The sequence below is a fragment of the Pelodiscus sinensis genome, chromosome 31, assembly GCF_052426305.1.
Source record: "Pelodiscus sinensis isolate ZL-2025 chromosome 31, ASM5242630v1, whole genome shotgun sequence".
Taxonomy (NCBI): Eukaryota; Metazoa; Chordata; order Testudines; family Trionychidae; genus Pelodiscus; species Pelodiscus sinensis.
Window position 1 is genome coordinate 15,667,456 of NC_143082.1, and position 24,821 is coordinate 15,692,276.

Sequence of the window (24,821 nt, forward strand, 5' to 3'; positions counted from 1 at the left end):
CGAGTGGATGTGAGATTGTGGGGTTGTACGGAGGGGACCAGACCCATGATGGGAGCCGCACGGACTGGGCAGCTTCTTTTAAACATGTATGAAGACCCTAAGTAACATCAGCAGCACCCACGTGAAGGCATCTGGCCTCCGCATACAAACAAGGGCCTATGGTCACAGTTCTTGCTTTTCTGCCCGGGGAGGGAGGTTACAACCTTCCCAGTGGAGGGAGAGTCCTGATTTTCCAACCCCTCCTGAAAAGGAAGGCTGTTTGCTCGGTGGAAATCCTCCTTTTTTCCCCGGGAATCCCCGTTTCATGCAGGTTTGGCAGACAAAGACCCTAAAGTTTAATGAGCATTCTCCTCCTTCCTTCCCTCCTCCTCCTCCGCTGGCTTCTTTTGTGGGGTGTACAGCATGCAGAATTGGACCCTTTGGGTCAAAGGCCAGCTCCCAGGAAGCTCCTATTAAGAATAATGGATTTCCCTCCCCCCACCACCATTGTTCAGAAGTGTGTGTGTGTGTGTATCAGCCATTACATCCTGTGTATGTCCCAGTCATTAGACCCAGGGGGCGGGGTGTGTGATATTGGATCACGTGTGTGTTTGTGTATCAGTCATTAGATCCAGGGAGTGTGTGTGTGTGATTCTCCATTGTTCTCAGTGGGATGTACTTGGCCCCTGAACAGCCAAACATTTTATATCTTCACACCTCCAGACCTGTCTCCCTCACAGATAGACCCCCCCCCACACACACACTCCTCCGTCCTTTTCCTTTGAACTAGGAAAAAAGTCCTCTGTTTAACACCAGGATCGAGCGCACCCCAATCCACCCAAGCGCGGTGCCATAGGATTACACACTTCTCTTGACACTCAGGTTCACAGAGCTCTGTATGAACCGGGGAGGAGGGGGAATGTGGCATGTAAACAAACCCAGGCACGCTCATAAGTACAATCGGAGCAACACACGCAGAATTACGACTGGGATTTCTTACCGATTACCGGTCAGTGCTACCTTCCCTGACCCTCGCCCCCCTCCCCCCGGCCCCTTTCACTGAATATGACAGCTCTGACTTTGAACAGGACACGCTGTTTGGAGTGAGCTTTTCAGAGATGAGCCCCGGTCCTGCCTGCCCCCAAACTGTCCCTGCCTAGGATTGTGGCCAATTATCTCGAAGGGAAACCATCCCTGTCTCCAGGCTACATGTAAACAGGGCTTGGACTCCTGGCCTGCCCCGTTTGGGGTCTCCCGCATTGTTCCAGTTGGAAACCTGTCCCGGAAAACCCAAGGACGCAAGACGACGAAGAGAAACCTCTCCTCCTTGTGGAATGGGCAGCGGCGGGGGGGGAGGGGGGGGGGGGGGGCAGGGGAGAGGTATCCAAAAAGCGAGGACCAGGGATGAGCGATCGGATCATATTCTTCCGAAGAAAACAGAGCTGCCAAGTGTCTATTGCCTTAGATCTTATCTGCGACAGGGAGTTTACAAATTCTTCGGCCTGTCTCCAACCCTGCCTCGCTCAGAGTTCATGCCTGCCTATAACACACCTGCCAACAGCATCAAAGGAGCGCAGGAATCACGCTTGCAGATTTCTCTCCTGCGCGACCTCTCCCCCCCAGCAGTGCGCATGTTCATCCCCACCCAGCAAGCTTTAAAAAAAAAAAAAAAAAAAAAAGAAGCAAGCTCTATATTGTGCTCCTTCAAAACAGCAACAAACAACAACAACAACTCAAGCGCGAGCCGAAATGATCTGAGCAGAAAAAAAAGTGGGGCGAATCTAAAGCCCAATCTTTCCACCTTTCGCTTTCTTTCAGTATTGTATTGTCGAGAAGGGAAGGTGGGGTTGGACAGGGGGGCGGAATGGCTCTTTACCCAGTAATATCGAGAGCTTTCTGGCCTTATCTAATTTCCACAAGCCCTGGGGAAGGAGGGAGGGGGCTGATATTCCTTCTAGATAAAGTTCCTGCTTGTTGTTCGCTTGATAACCCTTCCCCCGTCATTTAAAACGCCAGACATACTAGTTTCTCATACAGCAAACAAACAAACAAACAAAAAGCAAAGTCCTGCCTTTAGAACACCGCCCCCCTCCCCATCATAGGATACACAGAATTCCCACGTTCTATTTTAATAAGACTCACTGGATGCAATGGGGTTTTTCCCCCCCAGAAAACGAGACAGAAGGGGGGAGGGAGGGGAGGGAAATTAACTTACTTAGAACGCTTGGGATCCATTTGGTAAGATGTACCAGTCTGAGACGCCGTAATCCACACTAAATGCCTTGTCCCACTGTCCCAGCATTAAGCAGCTCTAGCAGCTGCGATGGTTGGACAGTTTAGATTATATATGATGTAAATATATTGTGGGTTTGTCAGCTCCCCCAAACCATAAAACTTAGTTTAATGACATCACGTGCTCTCTGGGAGCCATTCAGGGCTTTTGCTTAGGGCCATCCACATAAATAACCTTCAAAAGTTTTAAACTACTAAATTCACATAGAAGCCATGCGTATTTCTGCTAATGTTCTCATGTTCTCAGTGAAACTAAAAGGCCTTTGCTCAATAATTATGGTGATATTAATAGTAATAATCATGCGGGATTTTTTTTTTAATGGAACTTTGGTCTGTTTGGTTTTTCTGGGCCATTTTAAGTTCACACTGGGGTTGACACGGAAAAGGTAAGTCATTTTTTATTTCCTTCTTGTTTTTCAGAGATCTTGGGGAAAGGATTGAGAGGAAGCAGAAAAAAAAACTATCAAAAATGAATCAGTCCTGGGACATGACTCTTTAAAAAAAAAAGAGGGGTTGAAATAAATCTTACCCCCCACCCCAGGAAAGCAAGGCTTAACCTAATTAATCATAAATAAACCAGACTGCTGCTACGCACTATGACGTTGAAAAAGTTTGGAATTGTGTGTGTTAGGTTTTTTAAAAAGAAACAACAACAGAAATAAGCTACCAAAACCTCTCTCCTCCCTCAGGTACAGCAAAAATTGGTCTGATTTTGTTAACCCTTAACTGTCAAGTCTAATTGTTTCTTGACAGCTTACCGAGCAAGAAAAAGGAAAGATGTTGACGATTTAATAAAGAGGAATAAGACCAGGTACAAAACTATTTAGCTAGTGAACAGCCACCAGTATACGCCAAATTATTTTCTGTGCATGAGCAATTTCTCAATAGATTTACACAGCATGGGTAGAAAATAAAAACCTACCAGGATTAGTTAAAGAACTCTATTATTCTATTTGTAATTACCCAAGGCCCACATAGTCAAGAGGGCCAGAGCGTTAAGCAAAAACTGATTCAGACAGCATGAAATTTACAAACCAAGTTTTGATTTGCTTAGCAGTATTTCACTGTAATGGACGGAGAAATGACAGTTCTGCCAGAAATAGGAAAGAGATTTTCATCTGACTGTTAAGTGACAATAAAATGAAACGTCCCCGCCTTTCTGAAAGCATCGCTTGATCCTTGTAACTTGCCTCATAATAAGTAAACAAGAAAAGAAAGAAACAAAAAGTATACGACGAGGTAGGGTCAGGACTCTCGGGTTAATAAGAACAGCCATATAGACACTCCACACTGGAGCACGCAGTAGTAATTGGACCCTTAAAGACTTCCAGACTGTCACGAAAAGAAACTTTTGTTTCCAGATTCAGGAAATTGTTCCATTGTTTGAAATGTGTAAAGGAAATGCTGTTAAGTTTTATGGAGCTATTGGCTTCTTCGAGCATTTGTTTCTGCTGTAAATAGTTCACAAGACACACCAAGGGTGACCTCAGTAGTGTGTGATGTCTATACGGATAGTGTGTGTGTACACCCAGGTATAGACAAATATCTGTCGTATATTTGTCTATACCTGCCTATTCATGTGTATACACACACTTTGCTTTCTCTCGCTCTCTCTCTCTCTCTCTCTCTGTCTTTATATATATACATACACACACATATACACAAAACAATACTCAAGAGTATTAAATTAGGCCAATCACGTATAATAATAAAATAATAATAACAATAACAATAATAATAAAATATGAATAGAAAATAGCGACTGTAAATACATTTTAAAGTATCAAGTTTTCCTCTATAAGGTTTTCATTCTGCTCGCAGATGGACTTCATTCTGCCTTCCCGTAAGTAACTGCGGGGGGGGGGGGTGCCATTGATTTCAGTGGGGCTGGAAGTGGGCCTGTGGGCCGCTGAAAGGCCAGGTGCGTTCACAGGACTGTGCAGACCCCCAGATCCTGCACCACAGCCATTCCAACCCAGGGTTCTTATGTTGCTTCTCAAGCTGCCCAAAGAGCGTTCCGGGGTAGGTTGTGTAGGCAGGGGGGTTTCTCGGAACTAGGCATTTGGGGCAGTTTTTGGAAACGGTCTTCCTGGCAGAAGAGGCCCTCAGTCAGTTGGGGGACATGAATACCGAGCCCCAAGCCAGTTCACTTGGTTTAGAAGCGGAAGCCAAGGCTGCCATGTTAACTGCACGTTGGGAGTCAACAGCCGGGTTTCACTTTATTCAGAGCTTCCTATGCAGCGCACGCTACAGCCAGACGACCCCACCATTGGAAAGTACGCACCCCTCGTAGCTTCCAGGTCTAGAAATGTCCAGAGCCTTTATTCTGCCCCCCTGTTATCTCAAAGAGAGATTTTTAAGCAAACTAGAACCAGGAATTGAATGCCACTCCAGGAAAGGACAAAAGCGGGCTGTTCATCTCAGCGGGCACGCCGAAGTTTTGCATTCTTTAGTGTTTATTTAATATGACAAAATATAAGTTCCATGGTCTTTCACATATGAAACTGCCACCAAATAAATATACGGAGTACATTATTGGGGGGGAAAAGTTATTAAAATGGACTACATGTAAACAAAGATGTATAAATTGTTTTGTTTTTATATACTTTTTAGCATTTAGCAAATCTACGTTAATTACGCAACAAATAAATACACAATAATATTAGGTCCAGACATTTCATTCCCCACCTCCCCACCCCTGCCCCCCTCCATGCTTTACTCTTCTGCACAGATATTTCGGATGATTGCTCAGGTCGATTATTTCATAGTCCAGTCCTTTCTTTTCATATGCAAATAATAAAATAATAAAAGCTAAGCCCGAACAAAACAAAACAACAAACAAAAACCCACTAGTCTCAAGAGTTTTTACCGTGTTTGAGGAGAAGTGCATCTAGGAAAAAAAAAAAAAGCTGTGGCCATATCCAACCCACGTACAAGGTAAACATTTTTCTTTTAGACTTCAGAAAGTGAAAGTGGAGAGAAGTCAAGTCTTTTATGCAGCGCTCCAGAATACAGAGGTTAATTTGCATACAATAAAATATAGCAACATTTTTTCCTTCTATTAAGCAGGCAGTTAAGGAAGATTCTGTGAGTTTAGACAACTTACTTGGCGTTTTTTCTCCCTTAGGTTAGTATTGCTGTTATTCTTACAGTACTGATCAAATATAACCCATTATCTCTGCGGATTGTTTTTGAGCAACATTATTATTATAACACCCCCCCCCCCTTCCCCGAAGAAAAGAACGTACAGGTTAGAACACTGAGTAACAATCTAAAGAGCTATATACTAAATTCTGCAGGAAGCTAAGGGTAGGTTTTTGCATACTAATAAGATAACTCCTTTGTCTGATGGATTTGTGAGGGTATGTAACACAGTCTATTCAGCAATACGACTCCCTCCCCACCCCAACAAGAAAAGTTTTCTGAAGGTAGATTACAACAAAACTAGTGTAAATATTTATTGACCCTCTTCTTAGAGAGTCGCCCCTCTGCTTAGAGGGAATCTTTGCTTTTCAGTTTGGAATCTTTCTTCCATTTCATTCTCCGGTTCTGAAACCAGATTTTTATTTGCCTCTCGTTTAAGCACAGGTTGTTGGCAATTTCAATGCGCCTCCGCCTTGTGAGGTATCTGTTGAAATGAAATTCTTTTTCTAGTTCCAGAGTTTGGTAGCGAGTATAACTAGTTCTGGAACGTTTGCCATCTGTTTCTGGAAAATAAAAGACACCACATGAAAAGCCAAAAACAATCAGGTTTCAAAAATAAATAACCACACAACAGAATATAAACAAGTCCTCTTGGTTTATACCCAGGGCATCTGTGTCTACCCGGAGCACCAGGGTTTGACAAGGGTCAAGGTGTAACTTTCTCCTTTTATAAACACCTTCCGATTAAAGTTTGTTTGGGTTTTCTTTAAAGATCAAACGTGTGCAAACTGGTCAGAAGAGAACCTGTTTCCTGTGAAACACTCAGAAAGTGGGCAAAAGAGGGAAATATATTCGCATGGGCTGGATTTTTATCCTGAAGAAGGTGGCAGGAGTAAAAACAAAAAAACAAAAACCAAACCCAAGTCGATGGAACAGGGATGACTTTTTTATACGGTTTTGTTTCATATTTTTAGAAAGAGAAGCCTAGAAGAACGTGTGCATTTTTTTAAAAAAACCTCCAAAAATTGGAATATTGCCTTTTATACACGTTTTGTTTCTATGATCCAATTATGCTGTCATAAATTTGGGCGTATATAGCCTCTAAGCCTTTTAGTGGACAGTTTTACGAGCAATTGACGCCTTAGTCGTAAAATTTACGACCTTAGGTTTTTTTTATTATTTGCCCCGTATGGCCTATAAAACCAAGGCAAATCCTGTGAAACAAAATCAAGAAGTGAAAGTTTACCATGGCTCATGTGTAGTTTGGTCATCCACGGGTATATTTGTGGTGGTGGCGGCTGCTGCGGTTGTTGCCCTCCGTGTTGTGCAGTTTGCACCGGCTCCGCTTTGATCTCGCTAGTGCTTTTAGATCTATCCTCCAACGCCGTGTTACCAGCCTTCTGACTGTAAATTCCAGGGGTCAGAGGAGTCTGGTCGTCTCTGGCTACAGAGTGGCCCGAAGAACCCATCACTGTGCAGGCAGGTCGCTCGGGGTTATTTCTAGGGCTTGAAGACATGTCCAAACCGCCCAGAGAGTTTGAAGAACCAGAGGATGGGAATGTCATGCTTAGATCCAACCCACTGTAGCAATACCTGGATGACTGAACTTCAGACACAGATCCATAATTCCCATAACTTTGCATGGTATAGGCAGAAGCATTTTGACTTTGCTTATAGAACGAATTGGCTACGTAGGAACTCATGTCGGATTTTTTTTTTTGCACCCTTTTGATTAGACTTGATTTGTGGCCCTTTGAAGTTCAGGGGGGTTTTTTGTTCTCTAAAGTGCAGAATTTATAGGTGGAGATTCTTCTTTCTTTATTCTCTGCGCGCTGCCCAAATATGGCATGTTTAAATAGAATCACGTGACGGCGTGGGCCAGTCATAAATTTGGCTTGATGACCCCAGGAGGTTATTGATGGGAGCCTGTGAAACGCATCTGAGATGTTGGCACAGCCGACGAAAAGGCCCCAAGTTAAAAAACCAGGACCACGCGTCTGCAGCGTCACCTGGTGCCAAGCTGGTGGTACGACGCTTCATAAAATACGGCTCCCTATGCCCCCTCGGGGTGTACATTGGGCGTGAGGTGGCCAAACGTGCCCAACTCTGCAGCCTTTTCAGACATGGAAGATCGGGTTTCAGAAGCGGACAGGGCCTTATCCTCTCGGGGGCCCCCTCCCCCTTCTTTGGAGTGGGAGAAAGCCAAGGATGCGAAATTTCCGTAGATCCATGCAATAAGATGCTCTCGCTTTATTTTCTTTGCGCGCCTATATTCGGTGGCTACACCGACAGCCGTGAGAGAAACGCACGTCCCTAGGTGTGTTGGGGTGGGAAGACGGTTCATGTGTGTGTGTGTGCCTGTGTGCACATTTGCATTACAATGGATCGGTTTGTGTATTTACTGTAGACTAAAAGACTTTAGATTTTTTCCTAATTCGCAAAAGCGCGCTAGTCTGACCTCTCGGCCATTATGTTTTGTTTTGTTAGAACAATGTACCGGGTGTGCATACATCTGTACACATATCTACTAGCGTTGTGTGCAATCGATATTACACACCCTCTGTTCCATATCTAACCTACTGCACACATATACTGTGTATATTGCATATATGTATACATTGTGCATTTGGATGTAGCTGTGATTTATCATCTGAATCTCCCGTGATAGGCAGCGCTACGCGGCAGATGTGAGAACACACATGCACGCTGTGTGTGTGTGTGTTATGCGATGGGTTAATACCAGTATTCAGGGACAGTGAATCCCATCAAGTGTGGTGAATGAAATAAACACGTACGATGGTTTATCTTCGGTATGTGGGGGCGGGAGGAGGGGGACGCTCTTAAGTATTAAGCAGGGTTGCTTCTGTCATGGAGCTACAGTCATGGGCGAAAGTTTACAGTTTCGGTTCCTTTTCCCACTGCAGTTTCCTGCTGGAAGAAGTAGGGGGACCCTGTCCCTGATGCTTCCTGAGAAATTAAGTCCCCTTTCAAGAGTGTTTAATTTAAATGCTTGCATGACAATATGAACCATTTTGGCTGGCCCGCCTTTACACTAGGAGATGTGCGTGTTATGATATACACACAATAGCAACCAACAACTTCTATGTCAGGGCGGGTTGCTTTACATTCTAGGACAGTCACACACGTTGTTCTAATTTTTCTATTAAAGCTCAGACTAGGGGAAGAGCAGTTGATTTTATTCTAGCCTTCCTGTTTCCAGCCCTGTGCACCAAGCCTACTGCCTTGTAAATGCCTGTTTTACTCTCCTTTCTGATGCTGTTTGAAGTAACGTACACAAGCGGGGGTGGAAAATAAGCCAATTCTGGGATCATAAAACCTCCCTGATCTTTTTAGGGCGACTGAATTCAACCGCATCCTGGCTGTTGAATACAAACTTCAAGAGAATGGTGGGGCTTGCAGGAAAGATTTCTCTCCCAGTAGGTGTTGGACACAGAATATTCGTACCCCTGATAAAATGTCTTTGTACCGGTTATGCCCCAGAGGACATAAAATGTAAGTTGCGTTCAAGCCTTCGTACCATTTGATCTAAATCTACAATACACGGTGGGGTAATAGCGTTATTTATTTCATAGGTGGATCTTCTCAGTTATCTCCCTTGAGTGCCAGCTGCTTTCTAGAAAGGGTCTAAGTAACTCTGGAAAACTGGGTGTGATTGCTTACAGCTGAGTGTTTATTAACAATTTCAAATGCCTTCATTGTGTATTTTGCTTATTTGTTTGTTTGTTTGTTTATTTATGTATTTATTTAGTTCAAAACCGCCACCCACATTCTTGAGTCTGCGATTTGACTAATGTGGTTTCCAATAAAAATACGATTTGAACTTTGGGCGGCCCTTTTTGAAAAAATAGTAATGATAATAATAATAATTAATCAGGGAGCGAGAGGTATGACACAGATTGGTGATGCCCTTCGACGATACAGTAACGAGACTAAATAAAGGAGACAAAGTCTCCCCTCTTCCCCCAAAAATGTCTGCTTCCTCCTTTGGGCTACTTTTGAATGAGAAGTCTGGAGGAGAGGTGTGCGCGTGGGGCAGGAGGATAAAGGAATTTGATTTTAAGAGGGGTGCGGAACCACACAGAGAATAAGTAAACTTTCCAAGAGGCGCTTCTCAACAGGAAGGGTTCCAATGGAATCTCAGAGGCCAGTCTGTAAACTTTAAAAATAATATTCAGTTTTTATTAAATACTCAACAACAGTCCTTTGGACATGATCTTTATACATGGGAGGGTGTAACACAAGATTTCTCTTTTTTTTCTACCGCTATAGACCTCCATTCACCTTATACTGTTGAACATTACAGTGCTAAACATAAATATAAATACAAGAGACCACAAATACAGCTAAAAATATTCACACAGAAACTGTCACAGTTTGCAATGATGAGCCAGGTATTGTGTACATACAAGGAGGGTTACTTTTGAAAAATGCTATATTTACGTGGAAAGCGATTTCAGGGGAATCTCTCTCTCTCTCTCTCTCTCTCTCTCTCTCTCTTTTTCAACATGGCAGGAAACTCGTTTTCTGGAGGGTCATCCTAATAAAACAACTGCATCGAGTCCATTTTACAAGGGTCATCCCAACACAACGAGGCACCGCTACAGAGTAATTTGCCTCCTCCGAGCCAATTTCTTTCTCTCTCTCTCTCTTTTTTTTTAAAGGAAGAAAACGGTGTGGCTTTCCACACAGTGCTCAGGCAGTGGGGGTAAGGGAGGGATTATAGTCAAAAAACCTAAAAAGGATTGTGGAGCAAGTTATGGACTGAATATTGGGGAGTGGGGGAAGGTCTGTCTTTCATGTCCACGTTTGGCACTTCTTTTCTTTTAATGTAGCCAAACACATAAGTTGTGCCAGTGATAAATATAGCGCGTATGCGGGGAGGGGTGGGTGGGCGGGGGGGGGGAGATCAGGGTGCTGAACCATTCAATTTTCACTCCTTTTGCTTCTCCTCCTCTGTCTCTTCTCGCTTCTCTTCCTTTGCCCCCAAGCTATCTGCAGCTGGCCCCGAGCCTGCGCCTGCTCCCCCCGACAAAGTGGAGCTCAAGTTACTTTCTTTTTTCCATTTCATCCTCCTGTTCTGGAACCAGATTTTGATCTGGCGTTCCGTGAGGCACAGTGCATTGGCGATCTCGATCCGCCTCCGCCTGGTCAAGTAGCGATTGAAGTGGAATTCCTTCTCCAACTCCAGGGTCTGGTAGCGGGAATAGATCTGTCTCCCCCTCCTGCGATCCGCTCCATAGCCGACTCCTAAGGATTCAGAAACAAAGCAAACTAAAACGAATTAGGAAGGCGCCCAAGACCTTAGTAAAACCCCTATTTTGAGCGCTACAGTCACAATCTCGACTCCTCTTCCATCCCCTCCCCTCAATCCTGCACCCCCATCGCCACCCCCTCCCTCCAGTCCTGTTTACCCAGATTCAAGTTAACACACTCAAGCCCTGCAGCACAAATGATTTCCAATCTGGACACGCTTTGCCCAGCTTTGGAGGGAGTTTGGCTTTCATTATTTCTCCCCCTCCCCAAACTAAAAAAAGGAGGCAGAAAAGAAAAGCTGGGTTTGGGCCCCTTAAAAGTATTACCTCCCCCCCCCCCACCTAGAAATACACTCTTCCTCTTTTGTGTGAACCACACCATTTCATAAATTCCCACGGAGAAATCTGTCACAGGAAGGGGGGGGGGGTCCTTTTTACACAACTCCCCCCCCCCCAAATAAAAATGTACTTCCTCGGCCATCATTCAAACTTATTTCACCTACGGAATATTTTGTACTTAACTCAAAAGCAGACCTGGCTGCACTTTATTATGGATATTTTACACTCTCGATGTCTTTTAATTAGAAAGAGCATAACAAGCCATATTTGCTTGCAACAACTTAACAAATAAAAGGCCTGTAGCGGCAACTGTGAAGGAGCTATATTATTGTTTTTATGGGGCCATAAAATAGGAGCTGAGCCCCGCTCTGCTAGAGAGATGGTCGTAAAGATGGTTCAGTTTATTTAATTTATATCTCCAAGCTGTAAAACTTACCACTGTGGGAGTTCATACGCTGCATCCAGGGGTATATTTGAATGCTAGTTTTTTGCTCTTGCGAAGTATTCCTGCTTTGGTCACTGGTAAAATCCTGTGCAATTGAAGTCTGTGTATTGTGTCCCATAGAATTTTGCCTGCAGCTGGAAAGCATGTCTTTTTCTTGGTAAAAGGCATTAGATCCATAGTCATAGGGTCCTCGGCTGGAGCTAAATACAACATTATCTTGCGGTGAATAAAAAGGAGAAGAGTAAATCCGGTTTTGAGCAACGGCGGCTCCATAGGTAGAAAAATGCCTGACGGGGTCATAAGCCGTTGAATTGAGGGCTACATTGGGTAGCACATCTTGGCCACTGGTTAGATGGCAAGATAGCGATGGGTTTGTAAAATAGGAATTCATATCGTCCTCTATACCTAGGTGTATGATTTCTTTAATATTTATTTCTGTCTCCAGTTTGTAGTCTGAACTAGATTGTTATAGGGAAGGCTCTACTCCAGGACAGACAAAATGACAAAGTCAGCTGACCCGGTGTGAGCCAATAGGAAGCTAGATGTCAAGAAAGGGAAAAATTGCTTTTGCTTGTGTTGATTCCCCAGTTGAAACTAAGTATGCATTGAAAGTAAGTCTTGAAATTCTAAATATAAGATGGTGTGGAAGAAGGGGAGCAAATATTAAGTGCGTAGGGGAGATTTTTGAAGAGGGGGAAACTCTTAGGGAGAAACAACTCTGAATTAAATTTGAAATTTCACAACCAAATCTAACTTTCTCTCGCTCGCTCGCTCGATCTCCCTGTCTCTTTTTATTTCTTTTTTTTTTTAACACCGAGCTTTGGAAGCACGGATTTTTTTTCATGTTTTCCTCATACCTGCTAACCAAATAACACCAAAATTCCAAGTAATAAATCTCAGATGCACACAGAATATTAATCCATAGATTATTCATCTTTCTTCGTTTTCTCGTGGAGCATTGGTCAATATTATGAAATCAAGTGCTTATGTTCTTTATGGAGAAATATTGCATAAAGGTAGCAAAAAGAAAAAAAACATGGCGACTTCTCAACTGATAATGTGGCTTTTGGAGCGTTCCTGAACTATAGATTGGGGAGAAAATCGCAATTAAAAGACAACACTCCGAATTCACGTTGGTCTGGAAGTTAGATGTTTTCTTTTAGTGCAGTTTGGCATTCCTGTCCTGAAATTTCCAATGGGTGGTACTGTTAGAATGTATTTACATTTTCAATAGCAACCACAACAAAACTCACGCTTTTCCTGTTTGCAATTTAAGGACATTTTGAGGTGTTGGTGGAGGACTGCACTTGTGTTTACGTGTGCATAAATTTATGGTTTCAGATATTTACAACAGATTTAGGAAACTTCCTTTGCAAATGTTTAGTTAGATGAAAGAGGATTACATTATCTCTTCTCTGGGTGAATTGCACCTAGAACTAATTGAAATGAAGGCAGCTAATCTCATTTTAATTTCAATCCAGTCCCATAAATTGCTCCTTCAATGTAAAACCTACCTGCTGATCTGTAAATATTGCAAGGTATATTCATCATTCTCGTGGCTTGCTATTTAAAAATTCAATTATGCCAGGAAACCCTTGGCCTTTTCCTCCCTCCCACCTCCCTCACGTGCACATTTTATTTTAAAATTTAGAGATTTTTGTAAAAGTCTGGTGTGTTGCAGGCTCAAAGGTGCCTGGTAAAAATTCGAACCTCTGAATGTGGTTTCTTGCTGTTAGTCAATACACCTAATTCTTTTTTTAAAGCGATGTCTCCCCTAAAAGATTTTAGTTGACAAAGAAGAGGGGGAAAGCTATATTTCCCCCCAGCTATAACAGGAACCCGGATGCCAAAGGATTTTATGATCTTTTTCCTCTGTGTAACAAAGCAAAGTAATCAATGGTGGCAATAAAGCCATAAACGGAAAAAAAAAACCCTCGTGTATTCATCTTCTATAACATTAAGGCTTCCCTTGAGTGTCACTAGGAAAATAAAATAAAGTTTCTAACCGAAAAAGAAGATAGCTAGAAGTACACACCCTGTTATTTAGCACATGTTCTGTCCTGCTGACCACAGTTTGGCTTTCACCCTACATTGCTCAACTTCTGACCAGCTTAATACAGATCTCCGGATTATGCCCAATGGTGAAGGTTTCCTGGGATTTCCCCCAAACGAAGTTGGGTTTGCTTCCTTGGCGCCCCACTTTTCTCCCTCTTCCCCAGTCACTGCACGTGGGGATTTAGGGAAACCAAACACCACGGGACAAAAAAGCTGCATGTGTTATCCCCCTGGTGTTGACATGTAGCACACCCAGCCACATACACATGCAGATGCATGTGCCTGCTGGTAACATATATGTTATATAGGTCATAAGTGGGAATGTATGCATGTATGTAGATGTCCTATAGGAACAGGCTCATTGGAAGCCATGGTTACTTTGGAAACCAAAGACAGCAGTGATATCTGCTGTCACATATGAAACTGTGGCACTGGACAATAAACTGAATTGAATGCATGTATGCATGAATGAATGGAGACTCTTTGCTTCTTCTTGGTATGATGCCTTACCTTATGTATTACTTATGGTCCAAATGCAAGGGAGAGTACATTGAAAACAGCAGAAATCCTTGGAAGATATATGAATCCAGCCCTATATGGGTTTGATTCATGTGGCTTCTTTCACCTATAGAGCTGCATGGAGAAAAATCCCGGTCTTGTTAAAGTTTGGGGGCAAGTCTTTGCTTGGAGGGATTAATTTTTGGATAGGTGCTCCGGAGCTGTTGTATTAGAGACCTGGATGATAGCCGTGGGACAAGAAGTGGAGAAAGTTAAGTGTTTTATTACTTCTCTAAGCAGAGGGCAAGGCTTGAAAGTCTGGTCGATTTATAGTGAACAGAAAACAGCTGCCGTAAAGAAACTTAAAATAGAATGTCTCCCCTCCTGAAAATATCAGGCTTCTTGGGAGCAAAACAAAACAAAAAAAACCCTCCTGCAAATATAAACGAAGCATCATTAGTTTACACTCATCTGATTGTACCCCCCCTTCTAGCCTTTTGAATGCACTGGGGGTTTTATTCCATTTTTTATTTTAAACAGGATTGGGGTTTCTCGAAAGTATTTCATCAAGGAATGTCACTAGCAAAAAGGTATTTATTTTTTCCCCCGTGAAAACATGTACAGGGAAATATTTAGGGCTATTTCTGGTTAAATTGGTCTGCAAACAATTATGTAAACTCATCAGCAGAAGCAAGAACAGATGTTTTATTAAAACTGCTGCACAGCAGTGGAAATATGCACAAGTCCTCGAGTAGTTCTTTAATAGCAGTTGCTCTTTGTTCCCAGAAAATAAAAAAGCCCACAGAAATCTGAAATAACATCCATTTCTCACAAGTCGTATCCCCCCCAGCCCCCAATACACAGACACATTTTCCCTCTCCTCACTCTGATGTTCACAGGGGAAAAAAGAAAAAATATGTGTTGGGAGAATTTTTTCTCTCTCTCCCAGCTATAATTAGCGAATTGATGAACTGATTTAGAAAAAGTCTTCAAAAAATGCAGTCCAAACACATGTGTTTTCTATCCCCACTAATTACTGAAAGGAAACAAACCCAAATCTCCCCCCTCCCCCCATACACACCCTACAGCCTTAATAAAACGCTACTGTCAGGTTCGTATGCTGCTTAGATCCTGAATGCAAATTCAGACGTCTGTTTGTTTGTTTAAAGAGGGAATGGGTTTTGTTGTTTGGTACAGTCAGACTGACCAATAACACAATTGTAGTCCAAAGCAATCCGTCTGTGAGCCAGCGCGTTGCCTGGCTGTGGAAATCGTAAATACAGGTTGTGCCTGGGTGCTTTTAATATGCACCAAAAGTTAATATGGTTCAGAACTGTTTACTTGGCGTTCCTACGCAGTAGGGCTATCCATGTTAGCATTCTCTGTGTGAGAGCCACGACGAAATGTTTGCATTTTGAATCCTCAGATTCGAATTCCACGTGTGTGCGACAGGCACTAGAGAGAGTGTTTACAAAGATAGTTTATGCTTTGAATATATGTGTTAATTATAAATATAGGTATGTGTATGTATATGCACTACCTGTACAATCTATGCATTATATAGAACGAATGTGTATAGTCAAACTAGAAATTCTTCCTGCACATACATACCTACATACAAGAGAGGAATGCATCAACACGCATATATACACACACAACATATAAACTAGAGAGAGAGAGAGGTGCGGTGCATTTATATCTGAGCTGAATATTATCTCATTGTTAGAAGTAAACACGTGATGTCGTTAAAGCTCTTCCTAGTTTTAGCTCATCTCGCCTTATGTATGTTCTCTCCCTCTTTTTTAACCTTGACATATACTGCGCACGTGAGTTCTTGCTTTCTAATTATTTATATGCCTGTTTTTTTTTGTAGGAAGGGTTTTCCAACTTAAATATTGCTGCTATTGCAAAGAACTCCCATGAAAAAGAGAGAGAAAGAGAGAGAGAGACAAAAGCGAAAATCTATTTGGGGATGACTTGACACATATGTGCCATGGGCCACAATTTCCCAACCTGAAATGTTTTGCATTGTTTTGAGTCGCTCTTCCCCCTAAAGTTGTATTGCAGCAATTATACCTTAGAACGAAGAGTCTGGCAGCTAGAAGAGGAAATCTAGCCTCTCCTGCAGCCCTTCTGTTCAGCGCTGGGTGCACTGTTCAAACTTTATTTCAGTGTTGCAGACAGATAGTTTTGAAAGGGGTAGGCTATTTGGCAGGTTTATTTGCCACTTCAAGGCATCTTCTTGACAAAGATGCACAGAATAATAATTAGCACTAATAGCGTTCTTTCTTTCTTCATTTTCACTTCTTTCCTAGAAGATAATAATAAAATAATAATAAAATAATAATAATAAATAATGCTGCTATTACTATTACAGAAACGCCATTTCTGCAGTCCTGCATGTAAGTGTGTATAATATCTCTAAAGACGGTTTAAAAAGACGCTATTCATTGTAAAGTGTATCGCAAATTTGGTATAATTAGAAGGAAGGGCCATTTCTGCACACTAGCCATCTGTTGAAAGAAAGAAAGAAAGAAAGAAAGATTCTGCCTCTCGCCTCAGTATTACCACACGCAGAAAAAAAGTTCCTTCAAATTTTACTTCAAAATTGAAGAAAAAAATAATAGTTCTAAGATAATATGGAGGCATAGTTTTCTCAGGTTTGCCACCGTCATTCCGTAATATCTGCACACTTTTCCAGGACCAAAAAAAAAAAAAAAAGACGATAGAATTCTGGAAACTGTCAAAACACGTCTCACAAGCAGGAAACGGGGAGATTGGGGGGGGCAGACAAATTAAGCTATTTAATTTATTCTCTTTTTTCTCCCAAAGTTTGAAGTTCTTTCTGACGTAGTGGAGCGTTTGCTTCTAGTCCTTTGAATTCATATTGCAACTGAAATCGAGGGTTACTATGCCTGAAATACTATTGCTAATTGTGGATTTTTTTCCCCCTTACCAGATTTATTGGTGGCCCGCACGCCTCCCAAAAGAAGCCAGAATCGAACCCTCCCGAGAAATGGAACTCCCCTTTGTCTTAAACTGCCAAGTAACATTGTTGCTGCTAAAATTAGCTTCACGTGCTCTTGTAACGATGAGTGGTGTATGGATGTAATCCAGTTTTCAATGTCACAATCACGTCAAATGTTTGATAATTAAATGCACTTATGAATAAATATTCTCAGAGCTGGGGAAAGCCCAACGCGTTGATCAATGTAAAATAATGGAGTGTTGCACTGTGTATCTGCAAAAGAACCCTTTGTAATCCCAACAGAGGGACAATTGTGTTGCTTTATTTTGATCTAGGAAAATGCATTTCTCCGCCCGTTTTCTAGTTTGAGGGAAGCGTGCATCCGACTATATCGCATGCAAACTCCTAGTGCCCCTGCGCATTTCAGAAAATCTTGTTTAACCTGGCTTTTCTGTCTGGTTGCCTAGAAATATCCTTACGATCATGGTTTGTGGATTGGGGATTTGGTGGCGGGGGAGGGGGAGAGTCTCGGACATGCAAGAGAGCTGCATGTATGACGTCACTGCGATGACGAGAGCACTGGTTCCTAGCTAACATTATTAAGAGTATTTATAGCTATAGGATGCAGCAATGCTCGGTGTGCAGATTACAAATAAAAGGAACGCCGTTTTATTACGCTCTGGAAGGATAACTCAACAATGAAAAATAGTCGTCATTAACTATAGGCCGTCTTCCCCCCCCCCCCCCCCTTATTGTTCGCCGATCCTAAAGCAGAAATTTAATCTTAGGTCGCACGTACAAAATAATAATTCAGGAAACAATATTAGTTGCTGCCTTTTAATGATGCTTTTTTTTTTTCTTCAGAGGCGATCACTTAGCCAGAATTAAGCTATATATTTGGAGACAACCTCGGTGCTCTTTTGTGGAATTGGATACATTTCCATTGTCTTTAATCGAGCCACAATTTAATAGTTCAGGATTTGCTTAAATACACTCATATTTTCAAGGGGGATATGTTTATCGTTCCCCGGTTGACATGCCTTATCTATTTTTATGAGTCCACGTACATTGGAATGATTTAAAACATGGTAACACGGAACGAAAGGGGCTTTAAAACAAGAAAGGAAGAAAAAAGGAAACTTCTAGTGAATGGGGATAAAGTGCAATGGAGGAATTTCAAACAGCTTTTAGAGGCCAAACTTTTTGAAGTGCTGTTCAGTTAGTACTTTAATGGGGGGCCGTTTATGGAAGTTGCAAAGGGCGGTGGAGAGGGAGAGACGTTGCGGACTCTTTTAAAGTTTCCTAGCAAATCCGGCTTTTATTGTAGTCCAGCATTTTGCAAGTAGTCAAGTAAGAGTATTTTGCCCACTCCTCCCCACCTCACCCCACCGCCCCAACCCCCCACAAAAAGGCACCAAATTGCAAAATTGCTGGCTTGCAAGTTTCTGTCACTTGGTGGCAGTATACAAAACAAGTAAACAAAGCGTGCAGAAATTTAAACACTCGCTCAGCTCAGGAGGCAGGGTAAAGATATTCTCTACCTGTGGAAACAATAGCAACTGTGCCACGTAGATCTAGGGGAAACACATTATTTCAACGCTAGAAACATACAATAGGTTTGGGGGTGCCCTCACCCGGAAATCAACGTTCTGAAATCTGACCAAACCGGACCAGACTACCGGTTAGAAAGGTGTGTCCACATGCGACAGACAGAAACAAAACCAAATAAAAACCTGGAACCACTAGCTACAGTCTCAGATTCATGTGGATTTAAACATCCGTTTACCTGACTCTCAGACCTTCTTGCTTGTCAGCTATTTACTTCTGGTTTCTGTGGATAACTAAAAACACACTGAGATCTCTGAAGATCTTTCTCGGTCGGTATATACACTGCGACAAAGATATTTATCATAGCTCCTTGCAACCATATTAGCTTTAATCTCTAGCTCTACAATTCTGCCTGGAAACGTATTGGCGCTATATCCGTATTTTATTTTATTTAACTATAAACTGGACACATTGTCGATAAAGATACACTGTTTAGCATCACGTTGTTTCACAAAGCTCTGAATTGCTCACATGTAACAAGGCCTTCTGGATGACACTGAAATTTGCAAGAGAGTGTGTTCTATCTTGTTCTTAGTGGAACTAGTAACAATAGATCTAACCACCTTTCCTCCGAGAAGACCAGGAATTCCATGATCTCTCAGTGTGAATCATATTCTGAAAAGACTATATTCTTCTCTAATTATTTTATCTCCCTACATTCACCAAAGCTTTGGTTTTGTCCTCTACACGGAGATCTTTAAATAACTTGCGTCAAATATTTCTTTCTCAAAAACATTTGCTGGACAGAATTTCGAACATACACATCATTTTTAAATAGCATTTATTCGTGTAGTAATGACCCGGATAAAAACGCCACCGAAAATCGAAATTATGAGCTCAGTTATTATTTACACTTAACGCAAATGTTAGTTGCATGTCACACCTATTTCAGGATAACGTATGGGCTACATTAATTCGTCCGCCCCACCTCCCAATTATTATCTGCAAACGTTTCTAAAATGTTTTTGCAATTATCACTGTACTCCTACGTTTACAACAAATACAAACCTATTTTAATATCGAAGCGTTGCAACACACACACAGTCGCACATTGGAACATAATCTGTATGTGCAGTCCATAATCTTACCTTGATATTTTTTGCCAGTGTGCGAGATCAAATCTATAAAAAGATTTCTCACAATCTTATCCTTAGATAAAATTATGATCCGATACATACACATGTAGTTAAAAATATGAAAGACTTTCCATTAAAATGTAAATTATGCTGTCCCAAGCACTCGTATTCATTATATTATTTATAGAGCCTAAATGCTTGTATTTAATATATTTTATCATTAAATTAAAATATGAACATTTAGGCCAACATAATTTGCATTTCAATAATGTTGTAGAACCCTGAACTTTGGTACAAGCTACATCTGTAGAAAAGCTGCTAGAACAGGTCACTAGCATGTGGTTATTTTATTATAATCCCGCCTCTGTACTGATGCTATAGATAAAAGAAGCAATTTATTTCCTCTGTTTTAGTCTGCAAAACTCTGAGAATATAAATCATTCCGTTATTCCTTTTATACCTCCTAAAATGTTTCTCAGCATCGCCAGCCTATGAACGATGACAATCCGTCAGTTTAAGTAGAAAATCAATACATCAAAAATTATTTTGTGTACCCGATTCCAGGCCTGGCAGTGGTTACTGTAAACAGTAAATGCAACTATTGCAATAACAGAGCGAAAGGAGAGGAATGGATATTCGGTCCGATTCACCACAACTCAAACGCAGATGTATTTAGTCTGGAACGCTTAAAAGACACTATTTCTGTAATGACTTGATTCCAATAAACAGTCATTCTTCGCTCATAAAACCTCTTTACGACTATACCGATTGCAGGCAAGGGGCGAGACAACGAGTTTTCAGGGAACAAACCGACGACAAAATTGTATCCCTGCCTTCAAAAAAAAAACTTAATTCAGTACAAGCCAACAGATTGGTCCTTGTAAAAAAGTGTTCTCCGAAAGGAATGCTACAACTGTGTCTCGGAGAAACATTTTATTATTAATTATTATTATTATTATTTAAAATACCTCTTTGGGCTTACCAGTCAAAATATCTTGGCGGTGTTGGTTTTGTTTAAACAGGCCAAAAGAAGATAATTTTCAGAAGGAAATGCGGGCATAGATCCGTGGATTTTAGGAGAGTAGGATAAAAAGTGCCATTTTTAAATGTTATAATTAGAAATGTATATTATATATATAAATCATATAGCAAGCAAATATATATACCGATTTTAACATATATGTGTGTGTGTGTGTGTGTGATTTCTATGCCTTTATGTGTAAATAAAGCAAATTAAGACTCACTCCCCGATAACTTGAAAAAAACCACTTATCACGTTAGAGATGTATGTCTCCAGAGAGAATAAAATACGCAGGAGGTCATTTATTTCTATATTATTTAAAAGCAGAAAATGCTAACTATGTCACTCGTGGCACGTTTTCTGAATGCTTCGGTTCAACTTGAACACGGAGTCCTTTCTAGATGCCTTTCTGCAAGGTTATCTTTGCACATATTGTATTAATATGGGGGGGGGCGCAGTAGTAATTTATAAAGAAACAGGAAGCAAGAATTGTTTTTGTCACCCCTCCCCCATGCCAGCCTTTAGTCTCAACAATGTCTGGCTTATCTTTTACTCGGTGTTGTTATTTAGGCACATTTTGTTGTACTGTAACTTTTACCGACAGGGGAATTTCTACTACAAATCTAGAGATTTTCTTTTTCACGAGGGACTGTCACGTCAGGCAAGGAAAGAGATCTATATTGGCGAAGGAAATTAAGTTAATACACGACAGACCTTCTTAAATTAAACCAATACACACCACATAGATTGTACTTTCTTTTGAACGAGTCACTACATGAAGGGGGAGAGCGAAAAGGGGGAAGAGGGAAAGTAGATTTAAACTGCATAGGCTGGAAAAGAAGAAAAATACGTGGAGGAATTAAAAGGCAGGCGAGAGATTGAAGGCCGGATAAAACTTGCACCTCTACAACATTTGAAACAAAGTTGTACTCATCACAATGTGACTCAACACAAACCCCAATACAAGAAATGTCCCACAAGAAAGGTTTGACTCTACAAAGCAGCGAGCGGAATAAGCATATTTTGAAATGGTTCCTTCAGAGGCGGGGGAAGACCATGAACCAACCGCCGGGATATTTTTTCAAAGACTATTTGGACCGGAAGGCGGAGTTTTGTCAACAAAGGACAATCTCGACATTTTTTTTAAAAAAAGGGCACTTAAAATAAAAATTCAGGACGCTGAGTGGAAGGCGCCCCCCCCCCCTTCATTTCAACCATTTGCTGAAACCCGGAGGGGGGGTGGGATGGGCGAACCAGCCGGCGTCTGCTGCACACAAATAGAAGCAAACCCATAATTGCTCATTAAAAATGGCACTAAAAAGCCTGCTCGGCACTTCCTGGATGCGGCGGGGCTGTTTGCACTGCGCATGTGCACTGCTTGCCTCTGATTAAAAGTTTGCACTGGGATTATTTTTTATTTTCGGTTGTTTTTGTTTTTGTTTTTTTAAAGTCGCTTCCGGGTTCTCTGTGCTCCCCCCGCTCCCCCCACCCCAGCCCTTTCGACTCCTTGAGTTTCCCCAAGTAGGTCAGTTGGGGTTTTGAGGCCTTTCAGGGAGTCTCCCCCCCCCCCCACACCACAGCACCACCCCTGTTAACACTGCAGTATTGTACATGGACAGGCAGACTGCAGTACGCATCTGTCTGTCTCCAGTAGCCGGCTCCCCATCGATGTGACATCACAACCCGTAAACCCCTTCCCCCCACCCCACCCCACCCCACCGAATTAACTACATTCGTGCCCACCCTGGCCAGACTTTCTCATCCCCCCTGCTACAGCCCTCGCCTACCCCTCGCTCGCAAAACGATGCATCATTATCTTTAACACTCACTGCTATGGATCATTAGTTACACATTTTAGCCAATAAGGGAACACTTACCAATGTTGCCTCTCTCTCCCCCTCTCCCACTCTTTCTCTCTCTCTCTTTCTCTCTCTCTCTCTCTGTCTGTCTTTCTGTTCCGCTGTGGCTCAGCTCCACAGAAACATTAAAAAAAAAAAGATGGAAACAAAAGCAAAATAGTTCTTCTCTGCTTGGAGAGAGGATGGGGGACGCTTGGGAAGGCATCTATTTTTTTCCCTGGAAAAAAAAAGGTATTTACAACTCCTTGTGCTCCTCAGCCTTTACACCCTCCAAAGGCAATGCGTTTTGCCCCTAGGGGTGGAGGAGAGGAGGCGGCAAGCAGACGGAGCAGTAAACTCATTATTCCCAAAATGCCCAAAGCAACCAAGAATTCCACCCCCAAAGGAGGGGGGGAAAATCTCGATTTTTTAAAAAAAATAATCATCATCGTCATGCTAATAATTAGGTGGGGGAAAAAAATACCATCCTACCCCTGGCACTGCTTGGACTGTTAAAGGAAGGACTACTGCGAAAGAGTCATAAGAGAAACCACAATAAAAAGTTCACGTTCATGGATGGAGTCCACATGACTTCCTGCGGCCAATCCAACTTGTGATTCAGTCGTAAACTTTTATTGCTTAGCTGTAAATTTTCTGCAAACAACCAGGAATGCGTTGCATTTTGTGACGAGTGCAAATGCTCGCCTCTGTCGCCATGTTTATACAATTCTTTCTTAATATTAGTAATTTTCCCCCTCCTCTCTTCACCCTCCTCCTCCGAATTAAAGGAAGCAAATTAATACTGGGTTTAGACGCGGGCATATATTTTTCTATGGATACACACGCGAGCGGCAGTAAGATTTTAATTTTCCAGCCCCCGTGCCTCTAGGAGCCTTTCTTGTTTGTTTGGCCAGGGAGAGGTGGCCTTCACAAAGCAATGTTTTCATCCTTATTATCGCCAATTAATTGGGCGGCGCAGCGAAATCAACATGGAGGAAGGGTGGGTTTTTTGCAGAGACGGGGATCAAAGGGGGTGAAATGGAGAGTTTAAAAAATAACATTATAAAACGGTGTTAATTTTCAAGAGGTAGGAAAAGAGAGGAATAAGTTGCACTTTTTTTCTCTCCACGCTCCCCCCAGCTAACTGACTTAGACGGTGTAGTAACATCCTTATGCGATACACTATCCTTAAGTAAGGGTGTGGCCCCTTCCTCTGGAAAGCCCACACAAATTGGCTACCCTCAACCCTCCTTCGGTCCTCCCAATTCTGGCTCTTTTTCATGAGCTAATCGCCCCTTTGCCTTGGGATATAAAGATTGCTAAATGAGTGAAGTTCGCCAAATAAGAGTCAAAACTGGAGCAGCTGGTGCGGTATTTACCCATAAATTTCCATGTTTTGACCTTTAAAGTTGATGTGATTTTTTTCCCACAAAAATAATAACTTCCGATCCAATTTTACACTTTCATTGAGGGATTTTTTCTAATCGCTCTGTCACTAGAAATACTTGTTCTCAAGGAAATACTTGTTCTCCTAAAAGTCTGGTCTTTTCGTTGACTCGTGAAATAGGATGGGCAGGAATTATACAGCAGGAGATATTATTTTTCTTTCACTTTTTTATTTTGGGACCTGTGTAAACCCTTGAAAATATTAATTTGGAGCCAGCCGGATTTTTTTGTATTGTTGGTCGGATAGAGGCCTTGATCATGTGGAGACATCTCCAAGTCTTCAAATAGACAGCCGCAAAAATAAGACCTGCTGGTTTCGAGGAAATACTCCACTTTCCCCCCTTTTCCCCTTGTTGAAACATTTTACAACCTCAACTGCTAGCTTGAGGGCCAGGCACGGCAGAAAGCTTTGGGAGGAAAAATACATTTTGTCGCAATAACTGAATCCAGGCATTAGTCACTGATTTTCACATCATGCTCACGTATTTCCAGAGTTCAATTCTGCAGGTAATCTTGGTTTGCTTGCTTTCTCTCTCTCTAAGTGTGTCTGACTGTCTGTCTGTCTATCCGAACAACACAAAGGTTGTAATACAACCGGATGGAAGGGAAATTACTTTATTCACTTTACAAACCACCAATAAATTTTATAACAGGTAGTTAAAAGTTACGAGGGGGAAGCAACCACTCCAACAGCTAGAAGAACACAATGCACTCCTCATGTCCCAACGAGCCGAACAGAGAATAGAATCCATACAAGCGAACAGGAAATTTTATCTCTGCAAGGCGGCGTGTAACCTGTCGGACACGTTCCCCCCTCCTCATCCCCGCAATTGAAAACC

The 24,821-nt window shown here is 42.0% G+C and overlaps 2 protein-coding genes across 11 annotated transcripts in view; both read right to left on the reverse strand.

Annotated features, from left to right (window-relative positions):
• Window positions 1-24,821, reverse strand: part of LOC102445588 (homeobox protein Hox-C4) — a 99,871-nt gene that overhangs the window by 49,313 nt on the left and 25,737 nt on the right. For 3 of the 9 annotated variants that reach the window (XM_075901642.2, XM_075901641.2, XM_075901640.2), the window contains exons 1-2: window positions 6,662-9,451; window positions 2,195-5,978 (exon numbers count right to left, since the gene is read on the reverse strand). The exons of 3 other annotated variants lie outside the window; for them this stretch is intronic. In XM_075901642.2, the coding sequence (XP_075757757.1) occupies window positions 5,764-5,978; window positions 6,662-7,118 (672 nt within the window). In that variant the 5' untranslated portion in view covers window positions 7,119-9,451 and the 3' untranslated portion in view covers window positions 2,195-5,763. Of the gene's footprint in view, window positions 1-2,194; window positions 5,979-6,661; window positions 9,452-22,575; window positions 22,716-24,821 lie in introns of those variants that run through there. 3 more of the 9 variants (XR_012896600.2, XR_003090633.3, XM_089774698.1) reach the window with 3 other exon arrangements.
• On the reverse strand, window positions 9,589-15,056 carry HOXC6 (homeobox C6). Of its 2 annotated transcripts, none has more exons than XM_089774694.1 (2): window positions 11,464-15,056; window positions 9,589-10,707 (listed from the first exon to the last, which is right to left on the reverse strand). In XM_089774694.1, exons 1-2 carry the CDS (start codon window positions 11,861-11,863, stop codon window positions 10,367-10,369), a joined length of 741 nt encoding a protein of 246 aa, XP_089630820.1. In that variant the 5' UTR covers window positions 11,864-15,056; the 3' UTR covers window positions 9,589-10,366. The 2 variants fall into 2 exon arrangements, with proteins under 2 accessions (XP_089630820.1, XP_089630821.1); XM_089774695.1 differs by having other exon boundaries at window positions 9,589-10,683; window positions 11,464-15,048.

Bases quoted from the DNA above. Each gene is read 5' to 3' on its own strand.
- HOXC6 (XM_089774694.1), bottom strand. From the start codon at position 11,863: ATGAATTCCTATTTTACAAACCCATCGCTATCTTGCCATCTAACCAGT. The intron at 10,708-11,463 runs GTAAGTTTTACA...AATTCGTTTTAG, and splicing joins GCGTATGAACTCCCACAGTG to TTTGCTTTGTTTCTGAATCC.